General features: G+C 48.0%; 1 protein-coding gene and 1 long non-coding RNA gene across 3 annotated transcripts; both read left to right on the plus strand.

Moving 5' to 3' along the window:
* Positions 1-102: 102 nt before the first annotated feature.
* LOC120032440 lies at positions 103-3,342 on the plus strand. Its single transcript, XM_038978544.1, has 7 exons — positions 103-255; positions 350-379; positions 809-972; positions 1,070-1,524; positions 1,883-2,207; positions 2,388-3,186; positions 3,329-3,342. The coding sequence occupies exons 4-7, from the start codon at positions 1,277-1,279 to the stop codon at positions 3,340-3,342; spliced, it is 1,386 nt and encodes a 461-aa protein (XP_038834472.1). The 5' UTR covers positions 103-255; positions 350-379; positions 809-972; positions 1,070-1,276.
* Positions 3,343-8,300: 4,958 nt separating this feature from the next.
* LOC120033063 lies at positions 8,301-9,980 on the plus strand. Of its 2 annotated transcripts, XR_005473901.1 has the most exons (5): positions 8,301-8,801; positions 8,894-9,354; positions 9,438-9,528; positions 9,625-9,791; positions 9,886-9,980. It is a non-coding gene; the product is annotated as an uncharacterized LOC120033063 (long non-coding RNA). The 2 variants fall into 2 exon arrangements; XR_005473900.1 differs by having other exon boundaries at positions 8,301-9,354.
* Positions 9,981-18,753: the final 8,773 nt, after the last annotated feature.

An 18,753-nucleotide genomic window follows, 5' to 3' on the forward strand; every position in this document is an offset into this window, starting at 1 on the left:
CCAGAAGGCAGTGGAGGAACGCAGGGTACGGGACGGGACCTTGCCCCCCCGACCTGACCAGGAGGACACAGTAACAGCTGTAGCGCCTCCTAATCCATGTAAATATATATTCTGTAGTCATCTAAGTCAATCAAACAGTAAATCAAACAGTGTAGCAGTTGACAATATAACTGTGTCATTATGTTTGTCTGTGTTTCTTAGCTGCCGAGCCATCGGATCAGGAGGTGCTGTCTATCTGCGTGGGTTTTGACCAAGGTACTCTATGTTATGGCACTTTATTGTTTTTTTCTGTTGAGAAGAATATACATATGAAATTACCTTTCCCCTAATAACTATCTGTTGTTGTTAGCATTAACAGGATACACTTTAAAGTGGTAAGGTAAGTGGTAAAATTGTTAAAACACCTCCTAGCTGGGCTTAGAAATCACTGTAGAATTTCTCATTTTTGCATCCATTTTGCTTGCCATAGAAAAATCCTTCCTCATCTTTTTGTGGAATGAATTGTTTACTGTAGCTTGTCTTGTCACCATTCCAACCTGTATTTCAGTCTGCATCACTTTGCTTGGCCTATTCCTTGCTTGTAGATGTCTACCCACTATACATCTGTCGTTTGTATCTTTTAAATGTAGATTGTGTTTAACCTAGATTCCTAACCTCTACCACTGATAACACTGATCAAAACTAAACCAAAGTGCATTGGCTGTCAACAGGCTGTTAACATGTTTTGAAGCTGAAGCTCTATTCTAATTGAATTATTTCACTTATTTCTCTGAAATATTTTGTGAGACTAACTCCTGTGCTCCTGTAGCAGTTCCTACTGCTCCCACCCCCACCGCACCCCCTGCTGTGCTAGCTCCTACTGCTCCCACTCCCACCGCGCCCCCTGCTGTGCTAGCTCCTACTGCCCCTCCTCAGCTCCAGTCAGCCTCCCAGCCAACAGCTGGACCACTACAGCCTGCTGCTGACGCTCAGGTAAACGTCTCACCTCAACTATGACTTGGCTATTTCATTTCACTTTTGGTTGTGTGGGGATGGAAAAGAAATGTATTGATTCTCTGCTCTGTTGCAGGTGCTTCTCCCTGAGGGATGGAAGCAGACCCTCCCAAAGGAGCAGCAAGAGTGGGTCAGTCGGGCCATTTTCATCAGGAACAAGCAGCTCAAATGTGTCCTGAAAAGCCAGCTTGAGCTGTGGTACTTCCCTCCTCTGCCTCCTAACATCAGCCATCAGCCTCCAGCTTCTCCCTCCGCCTACTTCCTCCGGCCATTCTGCCTCTGGATGCCCTACCGCCTGTGGGCCTTTAAGTTTGTGTGCACCCAGCCACGGTGCAAGCGTCAAAAGCTCACAGGCTGTGGGGTGTACAAGACAGTCCGGAGGGTGCTTGACATGGACGGCTGGTATTATATGGGGACAGAATACCTGGAGTGCCGCCTCTGTAAGAAGAAGCTAGCAGGATGGTCGCTGGATATCTTGGACCAGCTGGACGCAAGTCATCGCTCCATTTTCCCAGCCATCTTGACTTACAGGTTAGTAATTCACACCTCTGAAAATCAAAGCTCTTGTTCACTTTGAGGAAAAACAGAAAAAAGCATCATGGTGAGAAAAAGAGGCGGTCAGTAGGTTCTTGTCAACACTGAGGTTTTGATTTGTCAAAGCCCCATTGACATGTTAATTAGCTCTTTGCCCCATTGAAATGTTAATGAGCTCTTTGATCTGAATGTCTGACCTTTGATCTCTTATCAGGAACTTCCCAAACAAAGCAAAGTGTTTCAAAGTCACCCTTTCCCAAGCCCCTCCTTCCCTTATCAAAGTGTTTCTAGAACCCCCCTCCACACTCCTCACCCTCTTCTCCTCCTTTCCCCCACAATTGTCTCTGTGTATTAGGCTGTCATGTGACCTGAAGGTGGTCAGGCTGATGAGAGAGAGGACACTGGGGAACAGTGTGACCAGGCTGTACAACCAGCTGAGGGAGCAGCACAGCCAGACCTGGATGAGTCGGACCCTGTACTACCTGTCCGTCTGTGACCACTTTGTAGTCCCAGGTGCCGCACCACTGAGGGTAACACCTCCTCCTCCCTTTTTGGATGTGCCCTCAGCCCAGTGGCTGCTGACTGTCCACGGCTACGACGTTCTGTTCCAGCTGGAGGACTTCAAGGCCAGAGTCACCTCCATCTTTGGGTCCATCCTGAAGATGGATTCAACCAAGAAGGTGATTTAAGATGTTTTGACCAGAAATAATACTAGTTAGTTAGAGACAATCAAATGAATAATAATTTATTATGACTTATTTTATGACTTAATAAATGTATTGTGAAACTTTGTGTCCACTCACTGACATGACTGTGTGTTTGTCTGTCTTGTCTGTCTGTGTTTGTTTGACTCCCCTCAGGTGACCAAGAAACTAGCTGGGGCAGCACACGGGACAGCAGCGTGGGCCACAAATGTGGGCAATGAGTACGGCCAGGTGCTCATGACGGTCCTCACTGACAGCGAAGGAGAGGGCCTGCTCGACATGGCAGCTGGCCTCCAGCAGCGCTACAGTAGAGCTGGAGTGGCACCTCCCAAGCTGCTCTATGTCACCCGGGACTGCTGCGCCCTGATGGGAAAGGGGAAGACGGCAGCCATGTTCAGCCAGTGGGAGGAACTCATCGTCCGGCTGGATGTGGGGCACCTCATCCGTCGCTTTGCTCGGGGAGTGACAACAGAGAGCCATCCTCTGTATGCTCTCTTTTTGCGGCGGCTCTCCTCCTGCATGTTGGTGTGGTGTGCAGATGATGTGGAGCGCCTGCTGGAGGCCAAGCGAGGTGAGCTCAAGGAGAGCCACATCACGGGGCTCAGCGACGCACAGGTGTTGAAGAGGATCAGCCTGAAGGAGATGGCTCGGCACTGTCGTCGCCGCACGCGCGGGGCGGAGGAGACCGAGCGTCTCATCGGGGAGCTCCTGGAGACCTTCATCGATGCCACAGACACCCTGGGCGTCCGGCTCCTGGACCGTGACCGAATGCAGGCCATCTGGCAGACCCAGAGACGACACCTGGTCTGTATTCAGGACCCCCCTGGTGTTAGTATCTACACCAAAAAGGGCAAGGACGTGACCAAGGGAGGGGTCATCCTGCCTGTGTTGCGTTGCGCCCGTGAGTCCACCTCCCTGGAGTCTTTCCACCTCCACCTCAACCGCTTCATTCCTGGTATGTTAAATGTAAAACCGGATCATGTTGTTACGTCATGTTGTGTGTTAACAACTGTGTGCATGTGAGGAGTTATTATTTATTGTTGTTGTTGTTGTTGTCCTCATTTATAGGAACAAGTGCGTCTGCCGAGCACTTTCAGGTCTACCTCCTTGAAGGGTTGGTTCGGTGGAATGAGGACCGTGCCGAAGCTGCAGCGGAGGGGGGGGGACAGAAGCAGACCCTGCACTGCTATGATGGTGTAGCCCAGCACGCCATCAATGAGCTGAGCCAGAAGCTCCTGGGCCGCAGTCTTGTGAAGGATCACACAAGGCCTGCAAAGTACACTGGTATGTATTTCTAAATTATACAATTATACACACACACTAAAACATGTACAGTTCTGTTTATGTACAACTCTCTTTTTTTTGTCTCTTTGTTTAAGGGGAACTCATTGGGGTCGAGTATCTCTTCTCCCAGACCCATGGTGACCAGAGGTTGGAGTCCAACCTCGGTAAGGACCCGGATGTCCCAGACGGGACACCTGATCTATTTGAGGGGGGAGAGGGAGAGGAGGATGACCTGAGAGAGCTTGAGGAGGAGGATGACCCCACCATGTCCTTGCCCGACCTCGATGACCATCTCCCACCAGTCCCTCCACTCAGGAAGGCCGCTCCACCGCCCACTCAACCCAACCCATCCCAGGTACCTGTCGTCACACCCCCTGATGACACTATGGAGGAGATGGACACTGCACCAGCTGCCAGTCAGGACCCGGAGGATGACGTAAGTGCCTATCCACATCCTAAACAGCTCACTCTCAAGTTTCTTTCCATTCATAACTATTAATCTGACTATTAATCCAACCCTTCCCCACAACTCTTCTAATTTCCAGGAGTACATAGGACCTGATGGGGTTAGTGGATACCAGCACGTGGTCCTCCTGGCCAAGAGTCTGCTGAGGCTGCTGGAGGGGCCATGGATCTCTAATAGGCAAATAGAGGAGATCATGGCTCTCTGGGGAAATCTTCCGGAGAGAGACAAGGCGGCAGTCTCCTACCCCGAGAGGTTCCGGGACCGAGTCCTGCAGGGGAGCTTCAACAATTCAAAGAGCTCAACCGTGACGGGGGAAGAGAGTATGAAGCGGTATGTACTGCACATTGTTCTAAACTCACTACACACATAAAGACATAAGTGTATTTCTCATTAACGTGATGTTTCCTTTTGTTAACTTAATCTACCTTCAGCTCCCTGCTTGGCCAAGACTCTGGACCTGCTCAGTGGCCCAACACCAGCAGGACAGTGGAGGCCATTTTTGTGGAGCTGTGCCACAAACACCCTGCTGGCAAGACGGTTCTTGGTAACCGGGTCAACAGGTGGGCTGCTATCCTGGGGGACTACAGGAGAATCAGGACCATGGTGCTGGGCAGCCCAAACCTCAATACCCACACAAGGCTGCAATTATTCGAGGTCAACAAGCTGACCTTGACACAGTGGTAAGTTTAAAAAATAAATGTTGGTATATTTTATGTGTAGTTCACTGGTTGACAGTGTTCCTGATAACAGTAAACATATTTCACGTTTTTCACACAGGTACAACAAATGGATATCCTCTATGGAGAGAGTGGCCCTGCACCAGACCCGGGACAGCATGACTGCAGAGAGGGAGGAGTCAGGCCCCTTCCACGCTGCAGTCTGGAGCACTTCGCCGCTGCCAGCCCCATCAACCAGCAGCACCTACCAGCTGCCAGAGGACAGAACGGGGCAGGCTACACAGCGTGGCAGAGCAGCCACTTGTCAGCCACTGCCACCTCTACCGCCACCCAGTCTGCCTACCACCTCCCTCCCTATAACGCCAGTCTCCCAAGACCTGCCCTCGACCTCCACTCCTCTTCCCCCTCCTCCTGCTGGTGGACCCAAGGTCTCCAGGACCACTGAATGGAGAAGGAGGAAGAGGCTGGAGTCTGGCATTAAAGTCAGAGCGCACAAGCCATACGAAGGCTATAAGTGCTCTAAATGTGGCAAGCCGAAAACTGCAGAGTTTGGACACAGTATGTATGGTTCTGTGAGATTCTGTGCCGCTTCCTCTGGCGGCCAAACTGTGGAGGAGTGGCTGGCACTCATGAGGGCCCAGCATGGTGCTAGCCAAGGCCAGTAAACTCTGACTGACTGACTGACTGATTGGTGTGTCAATTGTAAAGTCGTTTTTGTACATATGTTCTTTGTTGTTTATTTATTTTTTAAGACATTCATTGTTAATCTCTTGTACATTTAGCTCATTTCAAATCATCTTAACTTGTACAGTAGGTGTAGGGGACATTATGCTGGGTTGTTTCACATGTAACATTCCCTGTGAATTAAATAATAATTGAATGCAAGCACTTTTTCTCCCTTGAAATTCATTTTGATTTATTGTCATACACTCTCTTTAAAGTTCAACAAATAAAAAGACAAGTAAATCAGTCATCATTTTCTTAGTCAATAAACACACTGTTTACAGAGTTGTAACACACAAAAAAACAATAATACAGTCAAGTTCTACTCAGAGATTTGAGATGACCAGCAGATACTACAGGTGACAGCAGGGAGTCAAACCCCCCCAGTGACGCCCACTAATCTCTGATTGATTGCTGCACACCTTATCTCCCCCTTTCGCTCTCTCCCTCTTTTTCTCTTTCGCCCTCCCCCTTTTTCTTTCTCTCGTTTTTTCTCTCCCTCCCCCTTTTCTGTCATTTTTTATCTCTCCCTCCCCTTTTTGTCTCCCTCCCCTTTTTGTCTCCCTCTCCCCTTTTTCTCTCCCTCCCCTCTTTTACTCTTGTTCTTGCAAGAGAAAGAGGTTGCAATTTTCTGAGGCCTCTGCCTCAGAGAGTTGCAACGTATGCTGGGTTATATCGCTTCAGCTCTACGAATCAAATTACATCTTGTTTTCCTGTGTAGAGCAAACCAAAATTACAGCCTGTTTGTTTTCCTGTGTAGTGCACCCAAATTACAACTTGTTTGCATCCAAAATGGCACCCTATTCCCTATTTAGTGTACTCGTTTTGCCCATAGGGTCCAAAGTAGAGCACTATATAAGGAATAGGGTGTGATTTGGTATACATCCTTGACTGACTCATCTTGGGGATACCTAGAAAGTAGGCTACTATGGGGTTATACACTCTCTTTAAAGTTCAACAAATAAAAAGACAAGTAAATCTGTCATCATTTTCTTAGTCAATAAACACACTGTTTACAGAGTTGTAACACAAAAACAATAATACAGTCAAGTTCTACTCAGAGATTTGAGATGGCCAGCAGATACTACAGGTGACAGCAGGGAGTTAAACCCCCAGTGACGCCCACTAATCTCTGATTGGTTGCTGCTCACCTTCTCTCTCCCCCTTTCGCTTTCTCCCTCTTTTTCTCTTTCGCCCTTCCCCTTTTTCTCTCGTTTTTTCTCTCCCTCCCCTTTTTCTGTCATTTTTTCTCTCCCTCCCCTTTTTGTCTCCCTCTCCCCTTTTTCTCTCCCTCCCCTCTTTTTCTCTTGTTCTTGCAAGAGAAAGAGGTTGCAACTCTCTGAGGCAGAGGCCTTTGCCTCAGAGAGTGCAACGTATGCTGGATTATATGCGAAACGCAAAATAGCCTCCAATACCCTACTCAATAAATTGGATGCAGTCTATCACAGTGCCATCTGTTTTGTCACCAAAGCCCCATACACTACCCACCACTGCGACCTGTACACTCTCGTTGGCAGGTCCTCGCTTCATACTCGTCGCCAAACCCACTGGCTCCAGGTCATCTACAAGACCCTGCTAGGTAAAGTCCCCCCTTATCTCAGCTCGCTGGTCACCATAGCAGCACCTACCTGTAGCACGCGCTCCAGCAGGTATATCTCTCTGGTCACCCCCAAAACCAATTCTTCCTTTGGCCGCCTCTCCTTCCAGTTCTCTGCTGCCAATGACTGGAACGAACTACAAAAATCTCTGAAACTGGAAACACTTATCTCCCTCACTAGCTTTAAGCACCAGCTGTCAGAGCAGCTCATAGATTACTGCACCTGTACATAGCCCATCTATAATTTAGCCCAAACAACTACCTCTTTACCTACTGTATTCATTTATTTATTTTTGCTCCTTTGCACCCCATTATTTCTATCTCTACTTTGCACTTTCTTCCACTGCAAACCAACCATTCCAGTGTTTTTTTACTTGCTATATTGTATTTACTTCGCCACCATGGCCTTTTTTTATATTTTTATTTATTTATATATTTTGTTTGCCTTCACCTCCCTTATCTCACCTCACTTGCTCACATTGTATATAGACTTATTTTTCACTGTATTATTGACTGTATGTTTGTTCTACTCCATGTGTAACCATGTGTTGTTGTATGTGTCGAACTGCTTTGCTTTATCTTGGCTAGGTCGCAATTGTAAATGAGAACGTGTTCTCAATTTGCCTACCTGGTTAAATAAAGGTGAAATAAATAAAATAAAAATATGCGAAACGTATGCTGGGTGATATGGGAGTACACTGTCCCATCTAGGACTTTGATAGGGTAGAACATAACGACGTAACAAAAGCCCGCGCACAAAACCCCACCCACTCACTGAAACCCGACACGCTCTGGGGCTGCATTCACAAAAGGTCCTCACACACAGATGTAGAAGGAAATAAATATTACAACACACAAGGTAGCCATTTAACGATGCATTATTATCCCTACCAGGTTCACGTCTATACAATATCCTGTGGGAATCTTCAACGGGTGGTTTTTGAGCCTCCAAAGATCCGTTTGACCCCAACCAGGATACAAAACGTCAGGGGGTTGTGCTCTATATATGAGGGCCTCTCCTTTGTCCCTAATGTTCTCGATTCAGTAGCACATATACTCAAATTGGAACGATGGACAGAGAAGAATGGGCAATATCCTTGGGCAATTTGCAAATTTTTATCTGTTCCAAATGTTCCAAATACCCATATTGTACCATTAGTCCTCTCCTCCAATCAGATGCTTCAGTTTGTTCCAAATTGGAGAAAGAGAGCAAAAATCCACCAATGAAGAACCTAGCTTGTTCCAAAAGTTTTTAAGCCAATCATCTTCCTCTGAAATTTTCCTAAAGTCACTTTATCACAAAATATTTTTCTAGGAAGCCATTGATGCTACTCGGTGAGTATCTGAGGTAATTTTGCTTAATTTCCAACGAATTTAACGTCGATGACTATAAATGTGATGAAATATGACAATAACACCTCTAGTCAACCGACTTGTTTGACGACATGGGCTACCCAAATTGTGTAATTTAACAACGGTCATAACGTTATATCGCTAGCTACTGTAGGTGTACAAAATTCACAAAGTTTATTTGACCACTGACAATCCTGTAAAACCTTAGCTAACATTTATATCAACTAAAAGTTGAAATTCTATACTATTTAATTGTCTATTTTCTTTCGTTTTTTTGATGGCATGCGTTTGAAGTGTATGTAGTTGAATGAATTGTATGATATGTGACAGCCTGATGGTCATTGGGGGCAAACGTGTCTTTCTATGTAAACTGAATTTAACTGCATATGAAATAATAATCACCCTAACCCTACCCATAACCCCCAAACCCCCCACTGCTGTCTTCCTCCTAGCAGACCTATCAAGCAAACGTAAGTTTCTTTATATGTATCTAATATGGTTATACTGTCACTTGTCACTGCACTCATCAGTCATGATAATAGTTTTTTTTTTGCCTCCTAAGATGGAAAATCCAAGGTTCCGTTTCACGCCCTCACAGGAGTTGGTCCTCAAGGCCACACCCCAGGCAGTAAGAGTGGCTGCTGACGGCCCCCCTGCTTCTGGTGCTCAGGGCCCTCCTGTGAGGACTAAGAAGTGGGAGGAAGTGGAGGCAGAGGCTCGCGCCCGCGTCGTCTCCGAGGGAGGTGACCCCGGTGCAGAGATGGTCATCCTGAACCGGTGCACGGTTCCGTTCGGCAAGTACCGGGGTCAGACATTCAAGTGGATGATGGAGAACGACGTAGGCTACATGTGTACGTGGTAACAGTACATCAGAAGGAGAGGGAGCGAGAGCGCAGCGTTTCCCAGCATCCCCTGATGGGCCAACAAGGACGCCTTGACTCGCTACTCGTGCGCCGATCCGGCCTTCGCTGAGATGGTCAGGTTCAACCGGGCACAGGAGGAAGCTAAAGTCCTCCCAGCCAGGTGAGTTTGTTTAATTCTCCTCATTGTATGTAAGATGTATCTCTTTTGCTCTGACAGTTAATTGGTTCCCGTGCTGATTTCAGGCCAGGAGGGCCTGGCCTTTGTTGGCATCAGGAAGTACAAGTGGGACTCGCTGCAGGACCTGTATGAGACTACAGGTGCAGACAGGATAAGGTAATGGGCATGTGTCTTTTGTGTTTTCTATGTTCAGCTCAGTGTGTTTTATGCAACATTTTACATCTGAAACGTTCCCTCTGCTGTGTCTCACAGATATGTCAGGAGCTTGAGGACGCAGACACCCCGTTATCCTGGGAGTGCGATGGCTGCCTTGATTGGCTACATTCAGCGCAGAGACCAGGAGGGGGTAGCTGCTGTGGTCAGGCCCGCCGCAGCCAGCACCACCCCCGCCAGCTAACACCCGGCCCAAGTGCGGCTACGTAAGTGTTACATATCATCTTAAAGGAAAATATAATTCTACTTGTTCCACACAGTTGGAAATGATGACATATTTGCTATGTTTCGTTTTCAAAGGTCTCTTGGTCCTGCGATCTCTACGCTCCTGTCAAGGCGCTCTCTCACCCAGGTGAACTGCAGTCGAAGATGAAGAAGCTCATTGCTTCTCAGCCTGCAATTCAAGGTGAGTGTGTAGTTACACATGTAAGATAATATTAACTTTTTGGATAAGCTGTGTAGCTCACAATCCTTTCTCTCTCCACGTGATATAGGGGTGTCTTTCCCTCGACCAGCACTGCCACCAACAGATCTATCGGACGCAGAGCTGGTCAAAGCAGCTGCTGACAGACACATGTATATTTTTACGTCACTATTAATTGACAAAGGACATTTAATAAGTTTTCAGTTAACGTTTGCTGACATATTAAAGTGTGTTCAATGTTTCCCTATCATCAGCCCGAGGAAATGTATTGGTAAGAGTCATCTGGGTTTAGAGGAGAGTCACTGCATGTATGAACTATTAAATATCGTATCTTGCCACTGTAGCTGTCATCCTGCATGTAGCTGTCATCCTGCGTGTAGCTGTCATCCTGCATGTAGCTGTCATCCTGCGTGTAGCTGTCATCCTGCATGTAGCTGTCATCCTGCATGTAGCATGTAGCTGTCATCCTGTATGTAGCTGTCATCCTGTATGTAGCTGTCATCCTGCATGTAGCTGTCATCCTGCGTTTAGCTGCCATCCTGCATGTAGCTGTCATCCTGCATGTAGCTGTCATCCTGCGTGTAGCTGTCATCCTGCATGTAGCTGTCATCCTGCATGTAGCTGTCATCCTGCATGTAGCATGTAGCTGTCATCCTGCATGTAGCTGTCATCCTGCATGTAGCTGTCATCCTGCATGTAGCTGTCATCCTGCATGTAGCTGTCATCCTTCATGTAGCTGTCATCCTGCATGTAGCATGTAGCTGTCATCCTGCATGTAGCTGTCATCCTGCATGTAGCTGTCATCCTGCATGTAGCTGTCATCCTGCATGTAGCTGTCATCCTGCATGTAGCTGTCATCCTGTATGTAGCTGTCATCCTGTATGTAGCTGTCATCCTGCATGTAGCTGTCATCCTGTATGTAGCTGTCACCCTGCATGTAGCTGTCACCCTGCATGTAGCTGTCACCCTGCATGTAGCTGTCACCCTGCATGTAGCTGTCATCCTGCATGTAGCTGTCATCCTGCATGTAGCTGTCATCCTGCGTGTAGCTGTCATCCTGCATGTAGCTGTCATCCTGCATGTAGCTGTCATCCTGCATGTAGCTGTCATCCTGTATGTAGCTGTCATCCTGCATGTAGCTGTCATCCTGCATGTAGCTGTCATCCTGTATGTAGCTGTCATCCTGCATGTAGCTGTCATCCTGCATGTAGCTGTCATCCTGCATGTAGCTGTCATCCTGCATGTAGCTGTCATCCTGTATGTAGCTGTCATCCTGCGTGTAGCGGTCATCCTGCATGTAGCATGTAGCTGTCATCCTGCATGTAGCTGTCATCCTGCATGTAGCATGTAGCTGTCATCCTGCATGTAGCTGTCATCCTGCATGTAGCTGTCATCCTGCATGTAGCATGTAGCTGTCATCCTGCATGTAGCTGTCATCCTGCATGTAGCATGTAGCTGTCATCCTGCATGTAGCTGTCATCCTGCATGTAGCTGTCATCCTGCATGTAGCTGTCATCCTGCATGTAGCTGTCATCCTGCATGTAGCTGTCATCCTGCATGTAGCATGTAGCTGTCATCCTGCATGTAGCATGTAGCTGTCATCCTGCATGTAGCATGTAGTTGTCATCCTGCATGTAGCTGTCATCCTGCATGTAGCTGTCATCCTGCGTGTAGCTGTCATCCTGCGTGTAGCTGTCATCCTGCGTGTAGCTGTCATCCTGCGTGTAGCTGTCATCCTGCATGTAGCTGTCATCCTGTATGTAGCTGTCATCCTGCATGTAGCTGTCATCCTGTATGTAGCTGTCATCATGCATGTAGCTGTCATCATGCGTTTAGCTGTCATCCTGCATGTAGCTGTCATCCTGCATGTAGCTGTCATCCTGCATGTAGCTGTCATCCTGCATGTAGCTGTCATCCTGCATGTAGCTGTCATCCTGCATGTAGCTGTCATCCTGTATGTAGCTGTCATCCTGCATGTAGCTGTCATCCTGCGTGTAGCGGTCATCCTGCATGTAGCTGTCATCCTGCGTGTAGCGGTCATCCTGCATGTAGCTGTCATCCTGCGTGTAGCGGTCATCCTGCATGTATCTGTCATCCTGTATGTAGCTGTCATCCTGCATGTAGCATGTAGCTGTCATCCTGTATGTAGCTGTCATCCTGCATGTAGCTGTCATCCTGCATGTAGCATGTAGCTGTCATCCTGCGTGTAGCTGTCACCCTGCATGTAGCATGTAGCTGTCATCCTGTATGTAGCTGTCATCCTGTATGTAGCTGTCATCCTGCATGTAGCTGTCATCCTGCATGTAGCTGTCATCCTGCGTGTAGCTGTCATCCTGCATGTAGCTGTCATCCTGTATGTAGCTGTCATCCTGCATGTAGCTGTCATCCTGCATGTAGCTGTCATCCTGTATGTAGCTGTCATCCTGCATGTAGCTGTCATCCTGTATGTAGCTGTCATCCTGCATGTAGCTGTCATCCTGCATGTAGCTGTCATCCTTTATGTAGCTGTCATCCTGCATGTAGCTGTCATCCTGTATGTAGCTGTCACCCTGCATGTAGCTGTCATCCTGTATCTAGCTGTCATCCTGCATGTAGCTGTCATCCTGTATGTAGCTGTCATCCTGCATGTAGCTGTCATCCTGCATGTAGCTGTCATCCTGCATGTAGCTGTCATCCTGCATGTAGCTGTCATCCTGCATGTAGCTGTCATCCTGTATGTAGCTGTCATCCTGTATGTAGCTGTCATCCTGTATGTAGCTGTCATCCTGCATGTAGCTGTCATCCTGTATGTAGCTGTCATCCTGTATGTCACTTAATCATGACTTTCTCTTTTCCATTTTAATCACTCATTTCATTTCAGTTTTACACTCAAACTTGACCAACACTCATTTCATTTTTTTTTGTTACATCCTATCACTGATTGATATTCATCTGGGCATGTTGGAATGTGCTATTAACTTAATTACTGTTATCTACATTTGTAATATGTCTGTCCATTCATGCATGCATTCATGCCTGCCCCGGTCCCTGCTCCTGCCCCACAGGGGCAGAGCGAAGAGGAGGATTTGCCCCGGCAGTCCTTCCTGCCTCCAAGGCCCTCAGAAAGTGCTGAGGTAAATTCATCAACTGTAATTACTCCACATTGTTAAGATATTAACCACGATGCCAAATTGGACACAGTTGTCTCCTCTCCTGCATACTCTCTCCCTGTCCGTTTCTCTGAAACATTACCATCCATTCGCCCCCGCCCCATCACTCTCTCGTCTCACTCAGCTGCTGATTCCAGAGAGTTGGCATTCATCTCTCACCAAGTAGCAGCAGTGGTGGATCGGCCGCACGCTGTTCACCAGGAATCCCCGACCCCTTCTTCGCATGTCAGCTGTTCCTTTGGATGCCCGTACCTATATGGGCATACAAGCTGGCACGTCCCCAGTCTGGGTGCAGAGGCACACTCTGCATGACCACCCGGAGGGTCTTGGACATCGACCTCTTGTATCTCATGGCCACTGAGTGCCTGGAATGCGGTCGATGTAAGAAGGTCGCGGGGTGGTCACGGGACCTTGTCAGTCAGCTGGACGTTCGGCATCGCTGCCAGTTCCCAGCAATATTGACATACAAGTAAGATCACAAGATTTAGTTAGTTAGTAATAAAGTAAAATAAAAGCGTGTCATTCATATGCTTTATCTCTCTCTCTGGGCTGTCCTGTGACCTGCGGGTTGTGAGGATGCTGAGGTTGCGCACTTTGGGGAACAGTGCGTCACAGACCTACAGCAAGCTGTGTGAAAGTCACAGCGAGTCCTGGATGCGGAGTGGAATACGGTACCTCGGGGAGTGCGAGCAGTTTCTGGCCTTGGGCACTGGGCGGCAGTTCACTGATCTACCGGAGATGCCCCCGGTGCCCTCACCCGTCTGGCTGCTGACAGTCTACAGCCATGACGTGTTGTCGCGGCTGGACGAGGTGAAGGCCAGGGTCACCTCCATCTTTGGGTCCATCTTAAAGATGGACTCTACCAAGAAGGTGAGTTTTCACCTAAAAATGTGAAGATAAGTCGTGTCTGATTTTGTATATCTATATTTCAATAATGTCTTAACCTTTCTGTCTTTGTGTGTCTGTCTCCAGGTGACCAAAAAGCTTGCGGGTACCGCTGCAGACACGGCCGCCTGGGTTACCAACGTCGGCAACGAGCACGGGCAGGTCCTCGTCAGTGTCCTCACTGCCGGTGAGGGGGAGGGCCTGCTCCCCATGGCGGCTGGTCTCATGGAGCGGTACCGACTCGCCGGGGTGGCGCCCCCCCAGCTCATGTACGTGGACCGAGACTGCTGCTCCAGCTTCGGTGGATCAAAGACAGCTGCCATGTACAATGAGTGGGACCAGCTGGTGGTTCGGCTGGACATCTGGCACCTGATGCGGCGGTTCGCGGCAGGTGTCACCACTGAGAGCCACCAGCTCTACGGTCCCTTCATGCGGCAGCTGTCAGCCTGCATCTTTGAGTGGGATGCAGGTGATGTCCGCCGACTGCTGGAGGCCAAGAGGTCTGCGCTGGAGGGGAAGCACGGGATGGTCGGCCTCACCGAGGTGGAGGTTTCGAGGCTGATCGGCAGGAAGGAGATGGCACTTCACTGTCGGCGTCGTATGTGTGGAGCTGCGGCGACCGATGTCCTTCTCCTTGACCTCCTCGAGACCTTCAACAGCGAGAAGGGGGTTGACACCCTGGGCATCCCGCTGCTGGACTCCGTCCGCATCCAGGCAATCTGGAAAGAGCAGAGGCGCCACCTCCACTGCATACAGGACCCACCCGGTGTACAGCTGTACACCGAGACCGGCAAAATCACCAAGGGCGGCGTGATTTTGCCAGTTTATCGCTGCGCACGGGGCTCCACATCCTTGGAGTCATTCCACCTCCATCTCAACCGGTTCATCCCAGGTAAATGTCATTGCGGAGCTTAAAGTAATGCTTAATGTTTAATGTTAACAGCAACAGCTCTCCCACCCTAATCATGCATTGTTCTCTCAGGTACCAGGGCAAATGCCATGCATTTCCAGGCATTTCTGTTGGATGGACTGGTGAGGTGGAACGAGGACCGTGCGCAGGCAGCAGTGGAGGGAAAGAACAGGCAGTCCCTGCTCTCCTACAGTGGCCACCTGCAGCACATCCTTAACCTGAGCAGCCAAAGGGTGCTTGGCAAGGAACAGGTGAAGGACTACTCCAAGCCTAGCGAGTACACGGGTAAGTCGAGTAAGAGAATAAACATTTACATCAATTGCATTAGTTACATCCCATTATCACTTCCCTACTTTGCTTTTGCCTGATTTTTTTGTTTTTGTTGCTTTAATAGGGGAACTTCTCGGAGTGGAGTACCTGTACTCGCAGACTGGCAGAGTGCTGCAGGATGTCAGCGCGGACCCTGACCTTCCGGAAGAGGCAGCCGCCGTCGAGCAGCTCGACGAGGAGGACGAAGGCTTTCAGGAGGATGTGGACCCGACAGTCCACATCCCTCATGTCACTCCTATGAGCGCCCCGTCCTCCAGCTCAGCGGCACCTCTGTCAGGGGAACCCGCTGACGCACCCAGGTCTGGGCCATCCAGTCCCACCGCCCCTGAAGACGGAAGCTCTCCTGAGGCATTTGATCGACACGGTTCTCCTCACTTTGATCACTCCTCTGATTCAGAGGTAATTATAATTAACCTTTTGTGTTGTTAAAAAGAAAAATGATATTGCAACCTCTTTTAAAGAAGGTTCATTTAGAAAGCTCACAACACAATAGTTTATTTTTAATTTTTTTATCCATCAGTGTGATTTTCAGTTAGTTACACAATGTAAAATAACATATTTTTCCTCTGTAGAAACATCTTACGTGTTAACCCTAAATGTGTGACGTTGTCTCTTTATCTTCAGGGGGAGACTAAAGGCCCTGATGCAATGCCAGGCTACCAGCATGTCCGCAGGCTTGCCAGGGCCTTGGTGGGGGTGAGGAACCGTCAGGGGCTGTCGGACCGTAGGGTAGACGGTCTGGTGGCGCTGTGGCTGGCGCTTGATCTACCCTGCCCGACACCAGGAGAGGATCGTTCAGGGGCGGTTCAAGGCAACGAAAGGGAAGTCGTCCATTGTTGTAGGAAAAGACTCTCTCCAACGGTATGTTGTTAGTGTTCATGTCCTCCACCTTACTATTTCGTTGCCTGCCTCTACATTAAATGCTTATGAAGGTCAGGCGATGGCTATCATTATTTTTCAATGTTCTCTAATTATATATCTCCTGTTTCAGTTGCCTTCTTGGACTCAACTCGGGCCCTGCAAATTGGCCGGGCACCAGCCTTTTGGTGGAGGCAATTTGCAGTCAGCTCTGCCAAATCCATCCCAGCGCCACACAGTTTGCCGGCGTCAAGAAGAGCAGGTGGGCGCTCATTCTGGCAGACTACGTGGCCATCAGGGAGGCAGTGCTGAACAGCCCGAGGTTGATGACCCAGACCAACCTTCAGCTCTGAGCTGAATCAAAGGACCATCAGTCAATGGTAAGACATTAACTTATAGAAGACTTGTTACATAAAGCCATGTGACTAATGACAATCTGTGACAGCTTGTGTTTGTTTTCTCTCCCTGTTTCAGGTACTCCCGGCGTCAGAAGGAGAGGGAGAGGATGGTGATGCAGCAGGGAATGGGGCTCGCTGCTGCCCCCAGCGTCACCGCCCAGCCCCTCCCTGCAGCCAAGCCCCTCCACTTCAAGCAGGAGGGAATCAAGGCACCCTTCCCTTTCCCTACGCCGCCCCCCCCTGTCCCACGCCAGAACACCCAGCAAGGAGAGCCAACCCACGCGCCCATTCTGCCAGCCGACCTGGAGCAACAACCCCCCGCACTTCCAGGCCCCTCCGAAGCCCAAGGACAACAGACGGGCTGCTCTTCACCTCCTCCAGTGCCAAGGACAACGGCATGGAGGAGGAAGAGGATGGCGGAGGACACAGAGGAAGTGACAGCCGGGAAGAGAAGGCGACGTGAGCATTACGTCTGCGCCAAATGCGGGTTGCCGAAGCGGCGGGAGACGGGGCACAGCCGCTTCGGCGGCGTGGCGTTCTGCTCTGTTGCTGCGGGGGGTAAGACCGTGGCCCAGTGGCTGGCGGAAATGAAGGACGCTAAGGGGAGAAGTGAAGGACACTGAGCCACTGGCTGGGTGGTCGGACGTTTTTTTGTTGTAAATAGTTCACCGTTTTCCTCTACTTGGACCGAGACCTTGAGCGCGGTGTAGAGGCTTGTGTGTGTTGAGGACCCTCAGAGCTATATTGTTTGTAGTCTATATGACTACTGGTAGGGTTACCCATGGTAGGCAGTTCTGAGGCGAGACACCAGACTAACATCGGTCCGTTCCCAAACAAAATGCACATGAACATTTTATTAACATAGTTCAATAAGAAGACTGTATAGCAAAGACAGACAGACAGGATTGCGATGAACCTGTAAAAAAAAAAAAAGGATAGACATTAAAATATACAAATCAAACATGATTTATCAATACATCTTCAAGTGAATTATGGTGTGTTAATTTGTGTATAGAGATTGCTGACATTTAGTTAATGTTTATTGGATTTAATGTGTTAATTTGTGTAAAGAGATTGCTGACATTTAATGTGTTAATTTGTGTATGGAGATTGCTGACATTTATTTAATGTTTATTGGATTTAATGTGTTAATTTGTGTAAAGAGATTGCTGACATTTATTTAATATTTATTGGATTTAATAATTTAATAATTATCTTCCATTTCATCCTGTTTCCCTATGTATACTCTGGTTCATCATTAAAACTCCTAGACTGGGCTTCTGTGTCTGTCATCACTGTTTTGACCTGGTGCTCAAAGCACATGACTACTTAATATGCATTGTTGACACGTCCCCTGTCAACTCCTCCTCTCACCCAGCAAAACCCCCCATTTCCCCCTCCTCCTTCGACAGAGAAGAATGGGCAATATCCTTGGGCAATTTGCAAATTTTTATCTGTTCCAAATGTTCCAAATACCCATATTGTTCCATTAGTCCTCTCCTCCAATCAGATGCTTCAGTTTGTTCCAAATTGGAGAAAGAGAGCAAAAATTCACCAATGAAGAGCCTAGCTTGTTCCAAAAGTTTTTAAGTCAATCATCTTCCTCTGAAATTTTCCTAAAGTCACTTCATCACAAAATATTTTTCTATCAGCCATTGATGCTACTCGGTGAGTATCTGAGGTAATTTTGCTTAATTTCCAACGAATTTAACGTCGATGACTATAAATGTGATGAAATATGACAATAACACTTCTAGTCAACCGACTTGTTTGACGACAAGGGCTACCCAAATTGTGTAATTTAACAACGGTCATAACGTTAAAGCGCTAGCTACTGTAGGTGTACAAAATTCACAAAGTTTATTTGACCACACAATCCTGTAAAACCTTAGCTAACATCTATATCAACTAAAAGTTGAAATTCTATACTATTTAATTGTCTATTTTCTTTCGTTTTTTGATGGCATGCGTTTGAAGTGTATGTAGGTGAATTCATTGTATGATATGTGACAGCCTGATGGTCATTGGGGGCAAACGTGTCTTTCTATGTAAACTGAATTTAACTGCATATGAAATAATAATCACCCTAACCCTACCCATAACCCCCCACTGCTGTCCTTCTCCTAGCAGACCTATCAAGCAAACGTAAGTTCCTTTATATGTATCTAATATGGTTATGCTGTCACTTGTCACTGCACTCATCAGTCATGATAA

The sequence above is a fragment of the Salvelinus namaycush genome, chromosome 39 (assembly GCF_016432855.1).
Source record: "Salvelinus namaycush isolate Seneca chromosome 39, SaNama_1.0, whole genome shotgun sequence".
Classification (NCBI taxonomy): domain Eukaryota; kingdom Metazoa; phylum Chordata; class Actinopteri; order Salmoniformes; family Salmonidae; genus Salvelinus; species Salvelinus namaycush.